The sequence below is a fragment of the Eretmochelys imbricata genome, chromosome 1 (genome assembly GCF_965152235.1).
Source record: "Eretmochelys imbricata isolate rEreImb1 chromosome 1, rEreImb1.hap1, whole genome shotgun sequence".
Lineage (NCBI taxonomy): Eukaryota > Metazoa > Chordata > Testudines > Cheloniidae > Eretmochelys > Eretmochelys imbricata.
Window position 1 is genome coordinate 126,449,820 of NC_135572.1, and position 18,109 is coordinate 126,467,928.

At 43.7% G+C, this 18,109-nt stretch overlaps 1 protein-coding gene across 4 annotated transcripts in view; it reads right to left on the minus strand.

Moving 5' to 3' along the window:
• Positions 1 to 2,002: 2,002 nt before the first annotated feature.
• LOC144258990 (P2Y purinoceptor 8-like) overlaps positions 2,003 to 18,109 on the minus strand; it is a 50,873-nt gene continuing 34,766 nt past the window's right edge. For 2 of the 4 annotated variants that reach the window (XM_077807143.1, XM_077807144.1), the window contains exon 2: positions 2,003 to 4,697. In XM_077807143.1, the coding sequence (XP_077663269.1) occupies positions 3,592 to 4,593 (1,002 nt within the window). In that variant the 5' untranslated portion in view covers positions 4,594 to 4,697 and the 3' untranslated portion in view covers positions 2,003 to 3,591. Of the gene's footprint in view, positions 4,698 to 11,062; positions 11,131 to 18,109 lie in introns of all 4 variants that reach the window. The other 2 variants (XM_077807145.1, XM_077807142.1) reach the window with 2 other exon arrangements.

An 18,109-nucleotide genomic window follows, 5' to 3' on the forward strand; every position in this document is an offset into this window, starting at 1 on the left:
ATCTGGTCTCCACTGTGAAATCTGGTCTTTTGTGTACTTTTACCCTATACTGTAAAAGTTCCTATACTATAGGGTAAAAGTATACAAAAGTACACAGTGTTTCTCAAACTGGGGGTCCTGACCCAAAAGGGGGTTGCAAGGCTATTGTAGGGGGTTTACAGTATTGCCACCCTTACTTATGTCTTGTTGCTGGCAGCAGCATTGCCTTCAGAGTTGGGCACCTTGCCAGCAGCCACCCAGCTCTGAAGGCAGTGCAGAAGTAAGGGTGGCAATACCATGACCCCCCTTTCAGGCTGGGACCCTGAGTTTGAGAAACGTTGAGTCTTAAGGGCTTTACATGTTTATATTTTGCCATTTTTAAATACATATTCATGTTTTGTTACAAAGCTGTGAAATTTAATATTTAAATATCTGAAACCATGAAATTCAAGATTTTAAAAATTCTATGTCTATGAAATTTACAAAAATGGACTGTGAATTTGGTAGGGCCCTATTCAGAGGTAAGGCAGTTGAATGCTGCTCTGGGGAATTGGATTCTATCCCTGCCTCCATCACAGAGGCCCTGTGAGATTCTGGGCAAGTCACTTAAACCAAACTTTTCACAGATGGCCACTAATCATATTCCTCATTTTCTTGAGACACCTGGGATCTGATTTGCTGAATGTCTGAGTGCTCACAGCTGCAAATGAAGTCAATGTGAAGTGCTATCTAATGTGAAGTACAGCTGGTTAACATTTTTCCAATGAAAGTTTTCTATTGGAAAATGACGATTTGAGGGAATTGAAATATTTCATGGGAATGTGTCAATTCTGTCAGAACATTCAATGAAAACCAGGCAGGCTTCCCAGGCTCAATGTCTTGTGACTCAGACTGGCTGCCTTGTCTCTGACAAACACCTGAACTCGGCAAAGGTTGTGGTGTTTGGATCCACAGCTTTCACACTTTCATGTCATACCCGCTCCCAGTATATCTGACCACAACCATTCAATTGTACGCAACCCTAGCTATTTTTAAATCTGTGATGCTCTTTGCTGTCGTATCTGAGCACTTCTGATATCATCCACAGACTGATCAAACGTTGTGACTTGAGGGCATCGCTTGGGTATCAGATATTATAAATTTCTTTTGAAAAGGTTTTCCCCTCCCTCTTTTCAATAAACGACCTACATGTTTCTTACTACTCATTTATTGAGAAAGTGTGTCAGGAAGGAAGTACCCACCCACTCTCAGGCTATCATGCACCATCTCTTAAAGGTGTCATTATCACAAGTTAGATTGCAAGTGGTTTTGTAAAAAAACAAAAAAGAAAAATGTGCAGTATCTTAGTACACGTTGTAGCACATATGTACAATAACGCTTTTGATTTTTTTCAAAGTGCTGTAAAATACATTTACTGATTAACCTTCTCAAAACCCTTCAAAGGTACCAAAAATTTATTATCCTCATTTTACTGCTGGGGAAATGGAGACCGAGAGGTTAGGTGATTTGCCTGATAATATCAATGCACTTGGATTAGAACCCTCGCTCCCAGTTGCATACTCTAAACACTAGGCAACAGTTCCTTTTGTTATAACTATTCCCTGAGATCATAAAGTAACGACTGGATTTGATATCAAAAGGGCCTCAACCTGTGGCTGGATTCTGCTCTTGGTTATGCTGGTGTAAAATTAGAATAATACCTTTGAAGTTTGTGGAATTATTCCATATTTCCTGCAATGTAAATGAGAGCAGCACTTGGCTCTTGGTCTCTAAATGTTTATGGATCTATAGTTCACGTGCACACGTGTACATGCAAAATTCTAAATTTGCACTTACCAATCAGATAGTTAGATGTCTAATCAGTGAGAACCTAGTTCATATGCCGCTTCCAAGTCGATGGCCTGTGGAGTGTAATACTGCAGGAAGCAGGCTAGGAATGAGTGTAAGAGCTGAGGGGAACAGATGGACTTCCGCAGAGGACACTGGGTCAGGGAAAAGACACAACTGATATGTTGAGCATGTATTAAACAGCTTTATTTTTGAAGAAATAAAACCAAAGCCTAGGAGAAAAAGGACCAAAATCCTGTGAATGGAAAGTATTCTTCGATCCCCGGGACAGTGCATTAGCCCACGGGGTTACACTGCTGCATAATTTCCTTTTTGTACAATTTATATGGACAGCCAGCAAGCCTGATGGAATAGTGTGGGGGGAGGGGGCAGAAAACAAGTGAGGAGATAAAATAAAATATATGGAGAAGTGGTAGGAGCAGGAGGCACTCAGCCTTTCAGGGCAGAGATGCTGCATAGGAAGAGCTCAGGAACCCTGCATGACAGGTGCCTTCCTCAGCTGCAGAGCTTCTAAGGAGAGAAGTCTCACTTGCAAATCTGCTTCCTTTGAATTTTAACAGCACTTCAGCTGCAGACCACTGCTCAGAACTCCCCTGAGACGAGCTCTGCCTGACAAGAGACCTTCCCCACCCTGACTCTGAGCTGCTCTTGTTGCTGCTGCATAACGCCAAGGGAGGGGGAATTTAGGATATGTCTACACTGCAATTAAAAATCCACAGCTGGCCTGTTACTCAGGCTATGGGGCTCAGGCTATGGGGCAGTTTAATTGTAGTGGTGATGTTCAGGTTCAGGCTGCAGCCCGCGCTCTGGGACCATCCAACCTCGCAGGTTCCTGGAGTCTGGGCTGCAACCTAAGCCGGAAGTCTATACCACAATTAAATAGCCCCTTAGTCTGCGCCCAGCATACCTGAATCAGCTGGCATAGGCCAGTCACAAGGGTCTAACTGCAGTGTAGACGTACCCTTACAGCCAATCCATGACAGCAGCATGGGTATGGGTTTGGGTTAGGCTGTACAAGACCAGTCTCTGAAACCAGAAAGGTTTGTAGCAGTAGGCTGCTGGTGGTGGGTTCTCGTCTTTGCTGGGTCTTGCCACATAAGTGAGGTATAATACATTGCATAGTAAAATGGGCCTTGTCTATAAATGGCCTGTCAAAGCAGTGTCAGTGAAAAAGGAGCATAAGCTTTATGCTTTAAGACTGAATATGCCAGTCAAGTAAATACTGATAAAGAGGAAATAAAATTTGCATGACCAGATTAAACCTTGTCTTCATGTCTTTTGGCTTTTCCCCTATTACAGATGCTAATCACCAGTCTTTGCTTACTTCTAAGTCAAGGGATGTGCATCATTTTAGATTCAGCTATTCCTCTGCCCGTCACCAACGTGGTGTTTATTTTATTGCTGTCAATTATTTACTTTAGAAATGCTGAACTGGGAAACAGGTTTTAGAAAATGTTCCAGAAACACATTCCAAGGGAGTGCAGGTACCTGACACTAACACATTTCTTGTATTCCTAATTTATAGTAATGTACGTCCCATAATGCATTGTTTTGAGCAAGCTAAGAGAGATGCCTTTTTCCATGCATGTTGAGCCTTCCTGAGTGCCTGGTATGTTTCCAGAATAAGTTGTGGCAATATATTGCCTGGTGTACTTTTCTGTATCTCTTGACATTCTATGTTCTAAAATAGAACAACTTCTAAACTGTCTGGATGATGATTCGGTGCAATGACTAATATAATCTGTTCCAGATCAAATACATTTTTTAATTATGTGGTGCGTGTTCTCTTGATGTTATTGGCACATCTTGTTCTGAAAAGATGGTGACAGTTTCACTGAATATATCAGGCATGCATCTGCAGAGCTTCTTCTGTATCTTTCGTCGAAACTCTTTGGAACCAAAAAAATAAACAAGTGGATCGAAGCAGCAATTAAGGCTATTCAAAGCCAGAGACAGCTTATATTCCACATAAGCAGTCTTATATTGGGTACTAAAGATGAAATGGATGATTGATATCACAATATTGGGCACGTAACACACTACAAAGACTGTAAGCAACACTATTAGCAAAAAAATTGTCTGCTTCTTAATTTCCCTTAGTTGTGTGGGAGGGGAATTAAGAAGAGTTCGAATGACTAAGGTGTAGCAGAATGCCATTATTAGCAAAGGTAGGAGAAAGCACAGAAGAACTTGAGAGCCAAAATAAGCGATGAAATGATTTCTTGAAGGAAACATAGCTTTGGGCAATATATCAAAACAAGTGGTTATCTGCAGCTCCTCTACCTGGAAGGTTAGCTCTGTCTTCATGAGTGGGAAGTGCAGCAGTAAAACAAATATCCAAATGATGATGCATGTCAGGAGAGCTGTTCTAATGGGTCTCATGGCCCTGTGCTTCAGCGGGTGAACAATTCCCAGGTAGCGCTCTATGCTGATGCTTGTCATGGTTAAAATGGAACAGTGCATGTTTGCATAGAATAGCACAGTTATGATGCGGCACAGAACCGGTCCAAAGGGCCAGTCATTTCCCCGTAAATGGTAGACAACTTGAAAAGGGAGAAGTATGCTGTACAGCAAGTCCGTGATTGTCAGGTTAATGGAAAACATGATGGTGGGAGTCCAAGGCCTTGAGTGACGGCAAAGGAACCACAAGGAGATAGAATTGAGGGGAATGCTGATGGTGAAGATGAACAAGTAGAGGGCAGGCAAAGTGGTCTGCAGCATTTGGTTCTTAAGCATCTCTATGGTGCTGTTTGGCAGTGTTCCCATGATAGTGAGAGAGATTCAGTGATTTCTTCTGGATTGGGACAAATGGAAAAGCTTCAGGCACCTTTTCCCACAAAAGAAGAATCTCGAGATGATAGAGATTAGACCTGGTTAAAAAATGTATTTTTGGTGAATTTTTTTTAAAGAGCAAGTTAATCTAACACATGATAAAACTCTTAGTTTGTTCATTCCCACCACATTAAATCATATTCACTCTGCCCTTTGGACCAAAGAATAGTTTTTAGCTATTTTCTAAAGTGCTTAACGAGTTTTGTTTCTAGTGCAATAGCAAGATGCAAGATCCAGCCACCTGAGCATACATCACCAAGAATTGCTGCTATATCTTAAATAGGCTTAAAGCTTTTTCCTCCATTTTTACCATGTTTTACGATGCCCGTTCTTGATCCATTTATTATCTTCTCCACCTCCTCCTCCATTCCACCTTCCCCCCCACCCTCCTTTATGCAGGCCCTTTCAGTTGGCTTTAATAGTTAACATTTTTAGAGGGAGGTGTGACACTGGCAGACAAGGTGCTAGCTCATGCCAAGGCCCAGGGCCTCACTGAACGCAGACAGATGAAAGCTGGAAACCAGTCTGGCTCCCCTGTGGGTTAGTTAAAATAGATATTAGTATTATCAGAATGTGTTTAGTGTTTAGAGTCATGGAATGCTTCTAGGATGCTGCATGTATTAATCCTACTTATAATATCTGTGTCCCATGGTATAAAGTAATATTGAGTGTTTGCATTGTAAACCTCTGTCACCAAACAGAAAAGAAGCATTAATTAAGATAAAGTTTCAGAATAGCAGCCATGTTAGTCTGTATCCTGAAAAAGAAAAGGAGGACTTGTGGCACCTTAGAGACTAACAAATTTATTGGAGCATAAACTTTCGTGAGCTACAGATGAAGTGAGCTGTAGCTCACGAAAGCTTATGCTCAAATAAATTTGTTAGTCTCTAAGGTGCCACAAGTCCTCCTTTTCTTTTTAAGGTAAAGTGTTTGTCCTATGGGCCACTGAAGGAAAAGGAGGCATTGTGCAGTGGCAAAGGACAGAGATTTCATTCATTACTCCCTCCAGGAAGGGGAGATCCGTACATGAACTCATCACATCAACTTGGATTCTGGGGTGAAGGGAATAAAAATCCCGGACAAGGAGGAACTGGGTCTCTGTATGCTGTCTGGACTCTGAGGGGCAAAGACTCCTAAACATAAGCAAGAGATCCCCATGCTGCTTGGCATGTCCTAAAGGACATACACAGCTGCTTTTAATAGAAGCTTGTATTACCTTTTTAAATCTAAGTCTGTAACTCATTTGTGTGTATGCTTACTTGTTGTAATCTTGTAAATAACTCTCATTTATTTTCTTAGTAACTCTTAGTTAGTTTATTACAGGATTGGCTACAGGTGTTGTCTTTGGTTTGAGATCGGAGTACAATTGTCAGGTAAGTGACTGGTCCTTTGGCACGAGGAGTAACATGAATATTGTTAGAGACTAACAAATTTATTTGAGCATAAGCTTTCATGGGCTACAGCCCACTTCATCGGACGCATAGAATGGAACATATAGTCAGAAGATATTTATATATACCAAGATATCCTCACACTTACGTGTCAACTGTCTGAAATAGGCCATCTTGATTATCACTTCAAAAGTTTTTTTCCCCCTGCTGATAATAGCACTGCTTAATTAATTAACCTCTTACAGTTGGTATGGGTACTTCCACCTTTTCATGTTCTTTGTATATATAAATATCTTCTTACTGTATTTTCCACTGAATGCATCTGATGAAGTGAGCTGTAGCCCACGAAAGCTTATGCTCAAATAAATTGGTTAGTCTCCAAGGTGCCACAAGTACTCCTGTTCTTTTTACGGATACAGACTAACATGGCTGCTACTCTGAAACCTAGATATTGTTGTGATGTTTGGTGTAAAGTGACCATCTATCACAAAGTCCAGCTTGCCTGGGTGGCAAGATAGACTGGAATGCCCAAAAGGACTGTCTGTGACTCCATAGTAAGGCTGTTGTTGTGCTTTAGGGGGTCATGCTTGTTACTGGGTTGGTGAAATCTAATGATAGGACATACAACCAGTTTGGGGTGTCTGCCCTGCCTTTTGACAGTCTGCCTTGAGGTCGGCACTCATGGTTCTGAGCCACTCCAGACATTGTGACAGGTGGTTTCTTACCTTACTGTATTTATGTGTATTTTACGTTATTTTTCATATTATGGGGTGTTTGATAGGGGGTGCTTTATACATTTTGGTGGATTAACTTCAACAAACTTGTGCTCAAAGTTAAGTATTTGCTTAAGTGCCATCTTGAACATTGGATACTATTCTGAACTGGGGTCTAAATCTTTGGTGATTCAAACCCAAAGGGTTGAATCCCGAGGGGCTAAGTACTTGTAACTCCCATGCTGATGTCCTCATTCACAGTATGCAATGCAGTAACTAGAGCTGTGTGGATAATGGATATTCTTTGGTTTGCTGGCAATTCTGAAAAATTGAAAAACAATTGTTTTGGGTTGAACCAAAATGATTTTTAAGTATTTTTTTCAGTGAATCAAAAAGTCAAAAAGAGTTTGTTTAAGGGCAAGCTCATTGTTTTGTTTTGGCAAAGCTGAAATATTTCATGTTGATTTTGACCATTTAAAAACTTTTTCATTGTTTTAAAAATAAAATTAAAGGAAATTTTGAAATGCAGTTCACTTCAAACCAAAAAATCAAAACATTTTGTTTTGAAAATGTCAGAACAAAATGTTTTGAAATTTGTTGGAATTTTTTTGGGGTGGGGGAGATTATTTTCAACCAAAACAATTTGCTGAAACCAACATGAATTCAGGAAATGTTTTGGTCACCAGATATGCATTTTTTCACCAAAAGTATTTCACCCGAAAAATTTTGCCCTGTTCTTGTAGAAACATGAATGAGGGCATGATCCTGAGAAGTGGTATGAATCCTCAACTCATATTGAAGTCAAAGGATTTGAAAGTGCTCAGCACCTTACAGGGTCAGGCCCCTCTGTAGCCCCTCTGCCTAGTGGTAACAGATTCTAGAGAAGAGATGGGCAAACATTTTGACACGAGGGCCACATCAGGGTGTGAAACTGTATGGAGGGCCAGGTAGGGAAGGCTGTACCCCCCAAACAGCCTGGTCCCCACCCCCTATTTGCCCCCTCCCACTTCCCACCCCCTGACTGTCCCCCTCAGAACTCCTGACCCATCCAATCCCCCCTGCTCCTTGTCCCTTGCCGGCCCCCGCCCCGGGATCCCATCCCCATCCAACCCTCTCTGCTCCCTGTCCCCTGACTGCCCCGACCTATCCATACCCCCACCCCCTGACAGGTCCCCTGGGAGTCCCATGCCCTATCCAAACCCCCCTGTTCCCTGATCCCTGACCATCCCAGAACCTCCGCCCCATCCAACCGCCCCCTGGTCCCTGTCCCCTGACTGCCCCTCGGGACTCCCTACCCAACCCCTGCACCACCCCGCACAAGTGCACCACCGTCGCCGCCCCCCTTACCATGCCGTTCAGAGCGGCAGGAGCTCACAGCCCCACTGCCCGCACTGCGGTGTGGCTGTCGGGGAGGGGAGACAGAAGGAGAGGGGCCATGGGCTAGCCTCTCAGGCCAGGAGCTCAGGGGCCGGACAGGATGGTCCCACGGGCTGGATGTGGCCCGTGGGCCATAGTCTGCCCACCTCTGTTCTACAGTCTTGTAGGTCAACTTCCTGTTGGAAAACAAGTCAGGGACATAGAGGCTGAATATATTCTTAGTGCAGCTTATTTATTTAACACTAGCTACACCTGTCTTGGAATAGAGGTGGATAAACAGCATGCGGGTAATCCCCTCTTTTAGGAATCTCAGGACAAAAACCAATTCCTTGTTTCCAGGAAGCAACTGTGCCTCAAGAATTGACCCTGATTAGTGAGATTAAGGGAGAAAGAAAATTTCCCTGCCATTCACCACAGATCCCGCATGAAGAAACTACATCACTAAGTAACACAATAAAAACATTTCTTCCAAGGCTGAACCATGCTCCAATGTTATATAAAATAATTTGTGAGGTTGTGTAACAGCACCATCTGCTGATTTCTGCAATAACAATATTAAACTGGATCTCAGATATCTTTTTAGTAAATATAGAGTTTTGAGAAATTAACATTTTCTAAAGGCTGTTGCAATTGTCACGTGACTCCTATGCAATTATCCTCAAATGTTGTAGGCCAGGCTTCAGCGTTCAAATGACAATATGATTAATGACTAATTCTGCTCCTACTAAAGTCAGTGGAAGCAGGAACAGGTCTTGTATATAGAACTCTTGATATTTTGGAATCTGAGAAAAGACTGACTGGAAATTATAGTGCTTAATATATTCTTACTAAAATGCATGAATGAGTGAGCACATGAATGTCAAAAGATTTGGGAAAAGATCCTCCGCTAGTGTATATTATTATAGCTCAGGTGAAGTCATTGAAGCTTTGACAGTTTACATCAGATGAGGATTTTCCCCTTGGTTCTTTTTGGGTCCCGTTCTTCTTCCAAATGGCATGGATTGAAGTAGAACAGAACAAAGCACATTGATGGAGGAACAACAAGGCTCAATACTACAAATCTGTTTTGTTGATTGACACCAACCAAATTATGTGCAGTGCATCACATGCAGGGTCTTGGTGCTTAGTGAATACAAGTGACTGAGACAATATTGAATGAAAGTGGGATGGAATGAAAAAATACTGGGAGCCAAATATTATTAATAATAATGAGTAATAAATGGATTTATTCACAGAGCCCCAAGTCAAGAGAGGATTCTGCACTTTTGATTTAGTCTAGGAAGTGCTGCTTCCTAAATTGATGCCACTGAAGTCAGCCTATCAGTGTTTTAGTTAACCGCTCTGTCGTTATCAGGGGTACCTTTGGAATGGTATTTCTAAAAGTGATAACCTCGGCAATCATGATGTTCATATGTTTGTATGTAGGTGGGGAGGCTCCTGAATTTCCTCATATTCTTAAGTATTTTACACCTCGCCTGGAGTATTTTTCTAAGTACACCCACATCAAATGTATTTCATATTTTCCCTTGTTACATTGCTGAAATGTCTCCTGAATTAACCACAGCGTTGTATAACATTGTATCTTTCTCAATGCTACTCTGGTTAGGCAGCCTTCAATTCTGTCTTCTTTCCTAATATTAACTACTACCGTTGTTTCAAGAAGCCCAAAGCAGTGAGGGCCACGAGCCCTCAGGAGACAGTGAAATTAAAAGGTGGGAAATTGTGAGCCAGTGCAAGGAATCCTTTTTCACACAAGATTCCAAAAGGGTTCGGACATTTATGTAGTATACAAATATTCAGAGTTATCACACTTAATGTCAACACAAATTTTGAAAGGGGTATTAAGCCTTGTGCTTTAGGGCTTAAACCAGTCAATAACTATTAGATACCAGCATAAGACCTATGTGGGGAGCAGATTACTCCACATCTGTCTTCTGTGGGGTTCTGACACCTTCCTCTGAGGCATCTAGTAGTAACCACTGTCTGCAACAGGTTACTGGACTAGATGGTCCTTAGGTCTGATCCAGTATGGAAGTTCCTGTGTTCTCTGAATAGTTGTATTAGCCAGGAACAGACCAGAGACCATACTGTGACTCAGAGATGAATAAGCTGGTTCATGGTTTCCCCTCTTCCCAGGGTGGGGAATCATTTGCACCAGCCCTGTATCTGGCACAGATTACTTTCCCCTTCATGCTAGCTCGCTGTGCTGGCCAGAACATTGGGAGGGCAGAATTCCTGCCCGTCTGCCCATTCCCCATGCACCAGCACAGGAGTGAGTGTTGTGGATAGCTGTGATATAGGTAGCCCACATAGAGTTGCCACCTTTCTAATTGCTGGTAACTAGACCCCCGAAGCCCTGTCCCCTGCCTTGCTTCTTCCCCCCAAGGCCCCATCCCTGCTCCACCTCTTCCCTCGAGGCCCCATCCCTTTTCTGGCTCTTCCCACAGGTCTTTCCCCCTTTTCTGCCTCTTTCCCCAAGGCCCCACCTCTGCTCTGTTTTCCCCCCTCAAAAACTGTGCCCCCGTCGCTCGCTGCTTTCCCTCCCACCCCCCGTTACTTGCTAGTGTCTCAAGGAGCCTGCCTGAAGGTAGGAGTTTGCCCCGGCTGAGCAGAGGCTGGTGGGGGTTAATAACCTGATGCCTCCCCCGGACCCATGGTAACCAGACTTTTGCTTTGGGTGCCAGTTAGGATTGCCAGGTCCCCTTTTTGCCCAGACTTTCCGGTTGAAAACTGGACACCTGGCACAGAAGCCAAAAACTGGACTGTCTGGGTAAAACCCAGACAGGTGGTAACCCTAAGCCCACACAGGATGTGGAGGGGATGTGACCGTTTCACCCTTATTATAATGCAACAAGCTGGGCAGGAACTTCTGACTTTAGAAAAATAAATCAAAAGTTAAAAACTACAGCACGTACAGCTTACCATTTCCATTTCCTTCCAAAGTGGAATTCATGAAAAAGTCAGCTTTTAATTCGCTGTACTGGTTTCTACTAAATTAAATAGATAGCATATGAATCAATATACAGACACAATGACATACAAAAAATCACGTTTGTTTAAGATATATCATTTTTTCGAAACCAGTAATTTCCCCTCCCCACTAATCACAAAAAGTTAGGACCTCACTACCTGGCATTAAGGGTTTGTGAACAAGCATTTTAACAAACATGAATTTTAAAAAACAAAGGCCAATACTTCATCGAATGTACCTTGTTCACTTATGTGGTGCCCCTAGCCCCTGTTTGCCAGAAGCTGGGAAGGAGCGACAGGGGATGGATCACTTGATGATTACATGTTCTGTTGATTCCCTCTGGGGCACCTGGCACTGGCCACTGTCAGAAGACAGGACACTGGGCTAGATGCATAGGCGCCAACTTCTCTTGGCGCCAGTGGGTGCTCGACCCCACCTGACCCCGTCCCGACTCCACCCCTGCCCCGCCCCCATTCCAACTCCTTCCTCAAAGTCCCTGCCCCAACTCCGCCCCCTCCCTGCCCCTATTGGACTCCTTCCCCAAATCCCCGCCCTGGCCCCACCTCTTCCCCGCCTCCTCCCCTGAGCGTGCCGCATTCCCACTTTTTCCCCCTCCTTCCCACAGCTTGTTACGCCGCAAAACGGCTGTTTTGTGGTGGCAAGCACTGGGAGGAGAAGCAGGGACGCGGCGCACTCAGGGGAGGAGGCAGAAGTGAGCTGGGGCGGAGGGGCAGGGCCGGGAGCTTGGCTGCCAGTGGGTGCAGAGCACCCACCAATTTTTCCCCATGGGTGCTCCAGCCCTGGAGCACCCACGGAGACAGTGCCTATGGCTAGATGGACCTTTGGTCTGACCCAGTATGGCCGTTCTTATGTTGACAAGTGTAGTTCAGTTTTAATTCTTCATAATATATTAGCAAAGGTTCTGTGGGATAAGTGTACAAGTAAGGAAGATTTAATAATATGCCACCTCCTTATAGTACTATTCTCTTCATTATTTGTTGAGAAATAAAGTGAGACCACTGGATGTTTCTGGATTAGCAGAGCTAGAATTGCCACATTTCTAGTATACTGACGGTAAATACATAGTAGCTCTATCTAGTTACTTGTGTGTTCCAATAACCACAGTGTCTGAGCACGTCACAAACATTAATGGGGTGGATCCTCAGATCTGCTTAGTTCACTTTGTGTTGCTTTCTTTGCTGGCATAAATTTATGCCTGGCAGAATTCTATTTTTAAAATAATTTTGATGGATAATACCAGGCATAAATTTAAAACTAGGTATATCAAACAAGTTTATTTTTAAGCATTTTTTTCTGTTTTTATTGATTTAAATTTTCACAGTTGCATGAAATTATGAAGGGAAGGGGTGTCAGACAATTATTGAATGGCAGTAGACTTTCAGATTCAAAATGTTAAAGCTGTATAAACCATTAAAACACAAATTGTTTACGTGTGTCAAAATATACAAAATAATATAGCTCAATCAACAAATCATACCTGTTTTTACTATTCATTTGCTAGTTCATTTGTGACCAGCCTAATTCAGAAGTCTAAATCACTGGAGTTTGACTCTATTAAGTTCTCACATGACATTTTTCTTATTCTGTCTGTAAATGTTAATTATTATTGAAGGAAATATTTTTCTTTGGTTTGTGTGTGTACAGTGAAATTGATGTTTACTGACATTTACCAATACAAATCTAATCCTTCCAAGCCTGCATAAATTAAAGCTGCCCCCCTGCAGCTTTTCTTTAGAGCAAAATCAGTAAGGTGACTCAGGGAACTGCAACTGGCATTCCCTCCCCTCACTTCTCTCAAGCTCTGTACAATGACTAATGCAAATAGAGCCTCATAACACTGCTGTGATATTATCCCATTCTACAGATGAGAAAATGATGCACACAGAGGTTAAGAGTGGCGAGACTGTGACTTGGACTAAACGCTCTTGTTGGGAGCGAGAGAGTCTGTTCCTTAAGCCCCTATCTCGCCTACCTGGACTTTGAGTAAATGCGGTTACCCACCTGAACAAGGGGATGGGGACGTGTGATAATGGGCAGAGTCTTGTCTCCACACACATGCCTCTCCTCTACCATTGGCCACAGTCTAGGCATATCAAAGCAGCAGATTTACTACTGCTCCAAGGGACAAGGGGGAATTTTACTTGGAAGTGTTCAGAGGTGTGTCTCCGAAGGCTTGTCTTCACTGCAACACTTCACTGCACTCAGATTACCCCACATCAGTTTGCCAAGCTCAAATGAGAGTGGTCACATGGCGAAACAGCATTTGAGCTACACGGTGCACATGTTAGAGCAGATTTAAAATATGGGCCTGAAGTACTGTTGCCTGTAGCAGCTTGTATTTCAGAAAGACTAGGGCATGGGGGCAATAAGATGGTGACAAGGTAGAACCATTCTGCAGCATTTTTACTGAGCACAGTTAGCTGAAGATAGCATTGCCAACCTCAAACACTCAGCAATTCTGAGATAGATGTAAAAATCCTAAGATTAGCTTAAAAGTCATGTTTCAGAGTAACAGCCGTGTTAGTCTGTATTCGCAAAAAGAAAAGGAGTACTTGTGGCACCTTAGAGACTAACCAATTTATTTGAGCATAAGCTTTCGTGAGCTACAGCTCACTTCATCAGTGAGCTGTAGCTCACGAAAGCTCATGCTCAAATAAATTGGTTAGTCTCTAAGGTGCCACAAGTACTCCTTTTCTTTTTTCTTAAAAGTCATGAGATTTTTTTAAATAATACATGTTGTGTTTTTACTTGCCTTATGGGTTTTCAGCCATTAGGGTTCATAGTTTCAACTATTCCTCCACAACTATGGGAGCTAGAAACTAAAAAATGAGAGTTGGAATTCTCTGAAAAATCGTTTGACTCCAGGAACTGGATCTTTAAGAACACCAAATATCACTAAACTTGCCATAAATGAATCACGAGCATAAGCAATACTTTCTCTTTATGCCGTTCCGTTGGGCTTAAATCCATGGAGAAAAGCACTGGTGTATTAAACCAATTCTATTTATCATGGAGGAGAAACTTTACTCAGCAGAATCAGACATTAAAAACATAGTAAGTAATAAGATGGCAGATCCTCAAGCAGTTACACTGGATGCAGAGTGAGTGCACTGAGGTGGTGCATGTTTTATATGAAACCTTCTTGGGAGAATGTCACTCTACAGAGGTAGCACAGAATTGTGGGCCACCAACTAACTTGTTTAAAATCAGCAGAAGAGAAAAGAAAGAGGTCAGGAGTCCATTATATACAAAATTACATTAAAAATTGTGCTAAAAGAACATTAAGTTTGCAAAGTCAAACACTCAAATTTAGGAAATGCCATCATGCAAAAATTAAAACAACCAAATTAGTGTTTGGTGATTTTTCCATTCTTATCAATGGGTAGCTGCAATGCTGCATTTCTAATACCAGGTGGTGCTATAAATGTAAATATAGTATACCTGGCAAATACTTCTAGCTTCTTCTGGTTGCAAAGAAAACCCATAACAAGCCAAAACCTCTCCTGATATAATCCTTGTTCTGTTCTTTTTGTAGTAAAGGCAGAAGAAAGGCGAAAACCAGCTCTGCAGGGTGCATCCTCCAGTTTCTCTTTTGCTGTGTTTCCCTTTGGAGCATTGTACCAGTTTTCAAGAAGGGCTTTGGATATCATTAATATGTCTTTCTGTGTTAACCCTTTCATAGCTTTAAAATCCCTTGAATAGCTCTCGCACTTGCTCACTTGCCTTCAGTGCTGAGATGGAAGTGTTGTTTGCACTCCAAGTATTGTGTGTACTGAATGGGTTACACCTGTTGGAACAGTGGGTGGATGTGTTTTGGCAATGAAAGGATTACAAGGTTTGCTAGAGGATGAGGGGGATAGTTGCATGTCGGACAGAAAAGTTTACACCAGCTGGGTCATGAATGGGAAGGAGAGGGAGATGGGGCATGAACTCTGCCATTTGATAATATCACTGCACCTCCACTGCTAGTTTCCTTTTTGGGCCATGATTAATTGAAAAGAATCTCATCTCTGTTCCTTTTCCTTCCAGTCTCTTCCCCCTTGTCTGGTCACTCTACCAGTTTATCCTGAGCACTCAGCCTCCCTTTCTTCATTTTCACTCTTGCTCACCTTTCCCAAGATGTCTGATGCCCAATGTCTCTCCGCCCTGGGCAGTTAGAGCCCACCTGCATTTCTGTCCAGATGAAGGGTGTGTTTATGAGAAGCTGCCAGTGGCTAGGGAACCCAGCAGCTCGTGGGAGCAGGACAAAGGTAAGCTGTGGAATGTTGGGGAGGATTCTCAACACGTAGGCATCTTTTGGGGGGGGGTGGAATATTTGTGAGGTACTTTCTATCCTAGTGATGACTTTCAAGGATATCTGGGCAATGAAAAGGGCTAAATCGGCCATTCTCAAACTGTGGGTCGAGACCCCAAAGTGGATCGTGACCCCATTTTAATAGGTTCGCTAGGGCTGACTTAGACTTGCTGCGGCCCAGGGCCGAAGCCCGAACCCCACTGCCCGGGGCTCAAGCAGAAGCCTGAGTGCTTCAGCCCTAAGTGGCAGGGCTCAGGTTACAGGCCCCCTTCCTGGGGCTGAAGCCCTTGGGCTTTGGCCTCCTGCTTGGGGTGCAGGGGCTTGGGCGGGCTCAGGCTTCGGTCCCCCATCTTGGGGTCGTGTTGTAATTTTTGTTGTCAGAAGGGGGTCGCAGTGCAATGAGGTTTGTGAACCCCTGGGCTAAATGAAATCTTAAAACCTCCAAAGTATGTAAGCTCTGCTGGGACCTGATAAAGTTTTCAAAGTTCAATATTTTCATAGTGAATAGCCCTAAAATTAACATCAACCAACCTTCTTACAGATACTCAAAAAGCGTTAATTCTCCTCAAGGACAATGGGATGAAACAAATGTCGAGTTTCAAGCCATTTTTGAAGTGTTATGTTAAAAACCTCAGACTGAGTAACTTTTAGATCTTCCAAAACAACTTGTGTACCTAATCTCTGGTTAGATGGAGATTAGACAGAAAACAAGGTTTGGTTTTTAGAAGATGGGTGGATCAAGGGTAGGAAGTGCCTATGATGAGGTGTATGTACCCTGCCTCTAGAAAGATCAATAAAGGATTACTGGGTTTCCTTATATGCGAGCTAAAAAACCTACCCTGCAATGCAGGAAGTGTACAATCTATCAGGCCTACAGGTTGGTGCTGACAATCCAGTCTCCTGTAGAAAGAGACCTTTAAAAGAAAGTGTTTGGGGATATAGGATCCAGGGAAAAACACATCAGCGTGAATTGAGAAAATTTCTGCCCAGGGCTGGTAGTGTCATGAATGAGAGATTATGCTGAATCTGCTTTGGACTCACAGGACTAATGGAGTGGTGCCTGCTGGAACCCCGAGGCATTTGTTTTCAGTTAACCTTTGCAGGGGCTGGGAAGGGAATCCTATTTAGCGGTTATGCCTTTGCTGTGTGAACTGTGCCAATAGTTGGACAGTGGGGAACCTGCTGGATGCAACACTCTGGTCAAAATTGGGCTTTCAATAGAAAAATAGTCATAACCCTACCCATGGGTTTACTAAAATGGGTCAATAACAAAGCACTAGAAAATACACTGTAAGGAACAGCCATGGAATAACCCTAGGAAACAGGCTAGACCCACACGTGATGGGGCTTTTGGTATTTAATGCCCATGATTTTATGCTGATCCTATGTTCAAACCTTAACTCACTGCCTCAGTTCCCTACCAAGCCTATCAAGGGCTGCACAGGTGCTCAGGGCTGCGGTGGGGAGAAGCACCTCTCCCCCGGTGCCAGCCAGGTCCAGAGCTGCTGTGGTGTGGAGAGATGCCTCTCCCCCAGCCCGGCCCAGAATTGCTGCAGCGGGGAGAGGCACCTCCACGCCATCCCCAGCCCAGGTGCTGCTGTGGGGAGAGAAGGCTGGGGGCAGTCCTCTCTCCCCGCTGAAGCCCTAGGGCAGCCAGCACTCTAAACCCCTGATCCCTGGCCCCACCCCAACCCTCTGTCACAACCCTGAGCCCCCTCCCACACCCAGAAACCCTGATCCCTGGCCCTGCCCCAGAGCCTGCACCCCCAGCCAAGGCCCTCACCCCCTGGCACCCCAACCTTCTGCCCCAGCCCTGAACCCCCTCCCACACTCCGAACCTCTCAGCCCCACCCTTGCCACACATCATCTCCATATTGGTGTACATAAGAAAATTCATTCCACACATGCATGGGAAAAATTAGGAGGAACATTGCTCACTGCATGTGGGGAAATGCAGGGCAAAGAGTATAATCTGTCTCCCTTTGCCATGTGTTCCTTGTTGGCAAGAGCAGAGAGTGGTGGTTCTGCTTTGTACCACCTGACTCTGACATCAAGGAGTTAGGAAATTTCTTTTCTCTGTGTACATTGCCTGCGTAAGATAGTGAAAAGGGGGAACAAGTTTATTGCAAAATACCCTTTATTACAAGAACATCCTCCCCCCATCTCTTCATTGCACTACCTGCCCCCCCAAAACAGATTCATCCCCTCCTCTCCACCACCTTGTCAGCTACCTCCAGGGCCTGGAACCCCCTCTTAAAAGGAGGTGGAAAATCCTCTTGGTATCCCCATCAGCAGGATTGTTCCCTCTCACTTCCTGTCCTGAAAGGATCCTCTCCTACATCGACAGCATGAGTGGTTTGAGATGTGGAAGTAGGGCCAACTAGCAGGGAATAAAAATTAAAAAAGCAACACTTTTTCTTCAAATAAAAGCCCCCCATTGTTCAAAGCTTCCCACCATGTAAATGTGGAGCTAGGGATTAACGCTACATTTTAATAACACACTTCTTACTCCTGATAAGAGAGGGGGGCTGCAGATAGGTTGGTGGAAACATCTTGAAGTTACGTTGCGGGTGTTGTCTCTCCCATTCTTCAGTCCTTCACCCTTTATAGACGAAGGTCTCAAGGTGAGAGTGATTTTCACCCCCAGATGCTTCTGGATTCCCAGCTGGTGCTAATGACCACA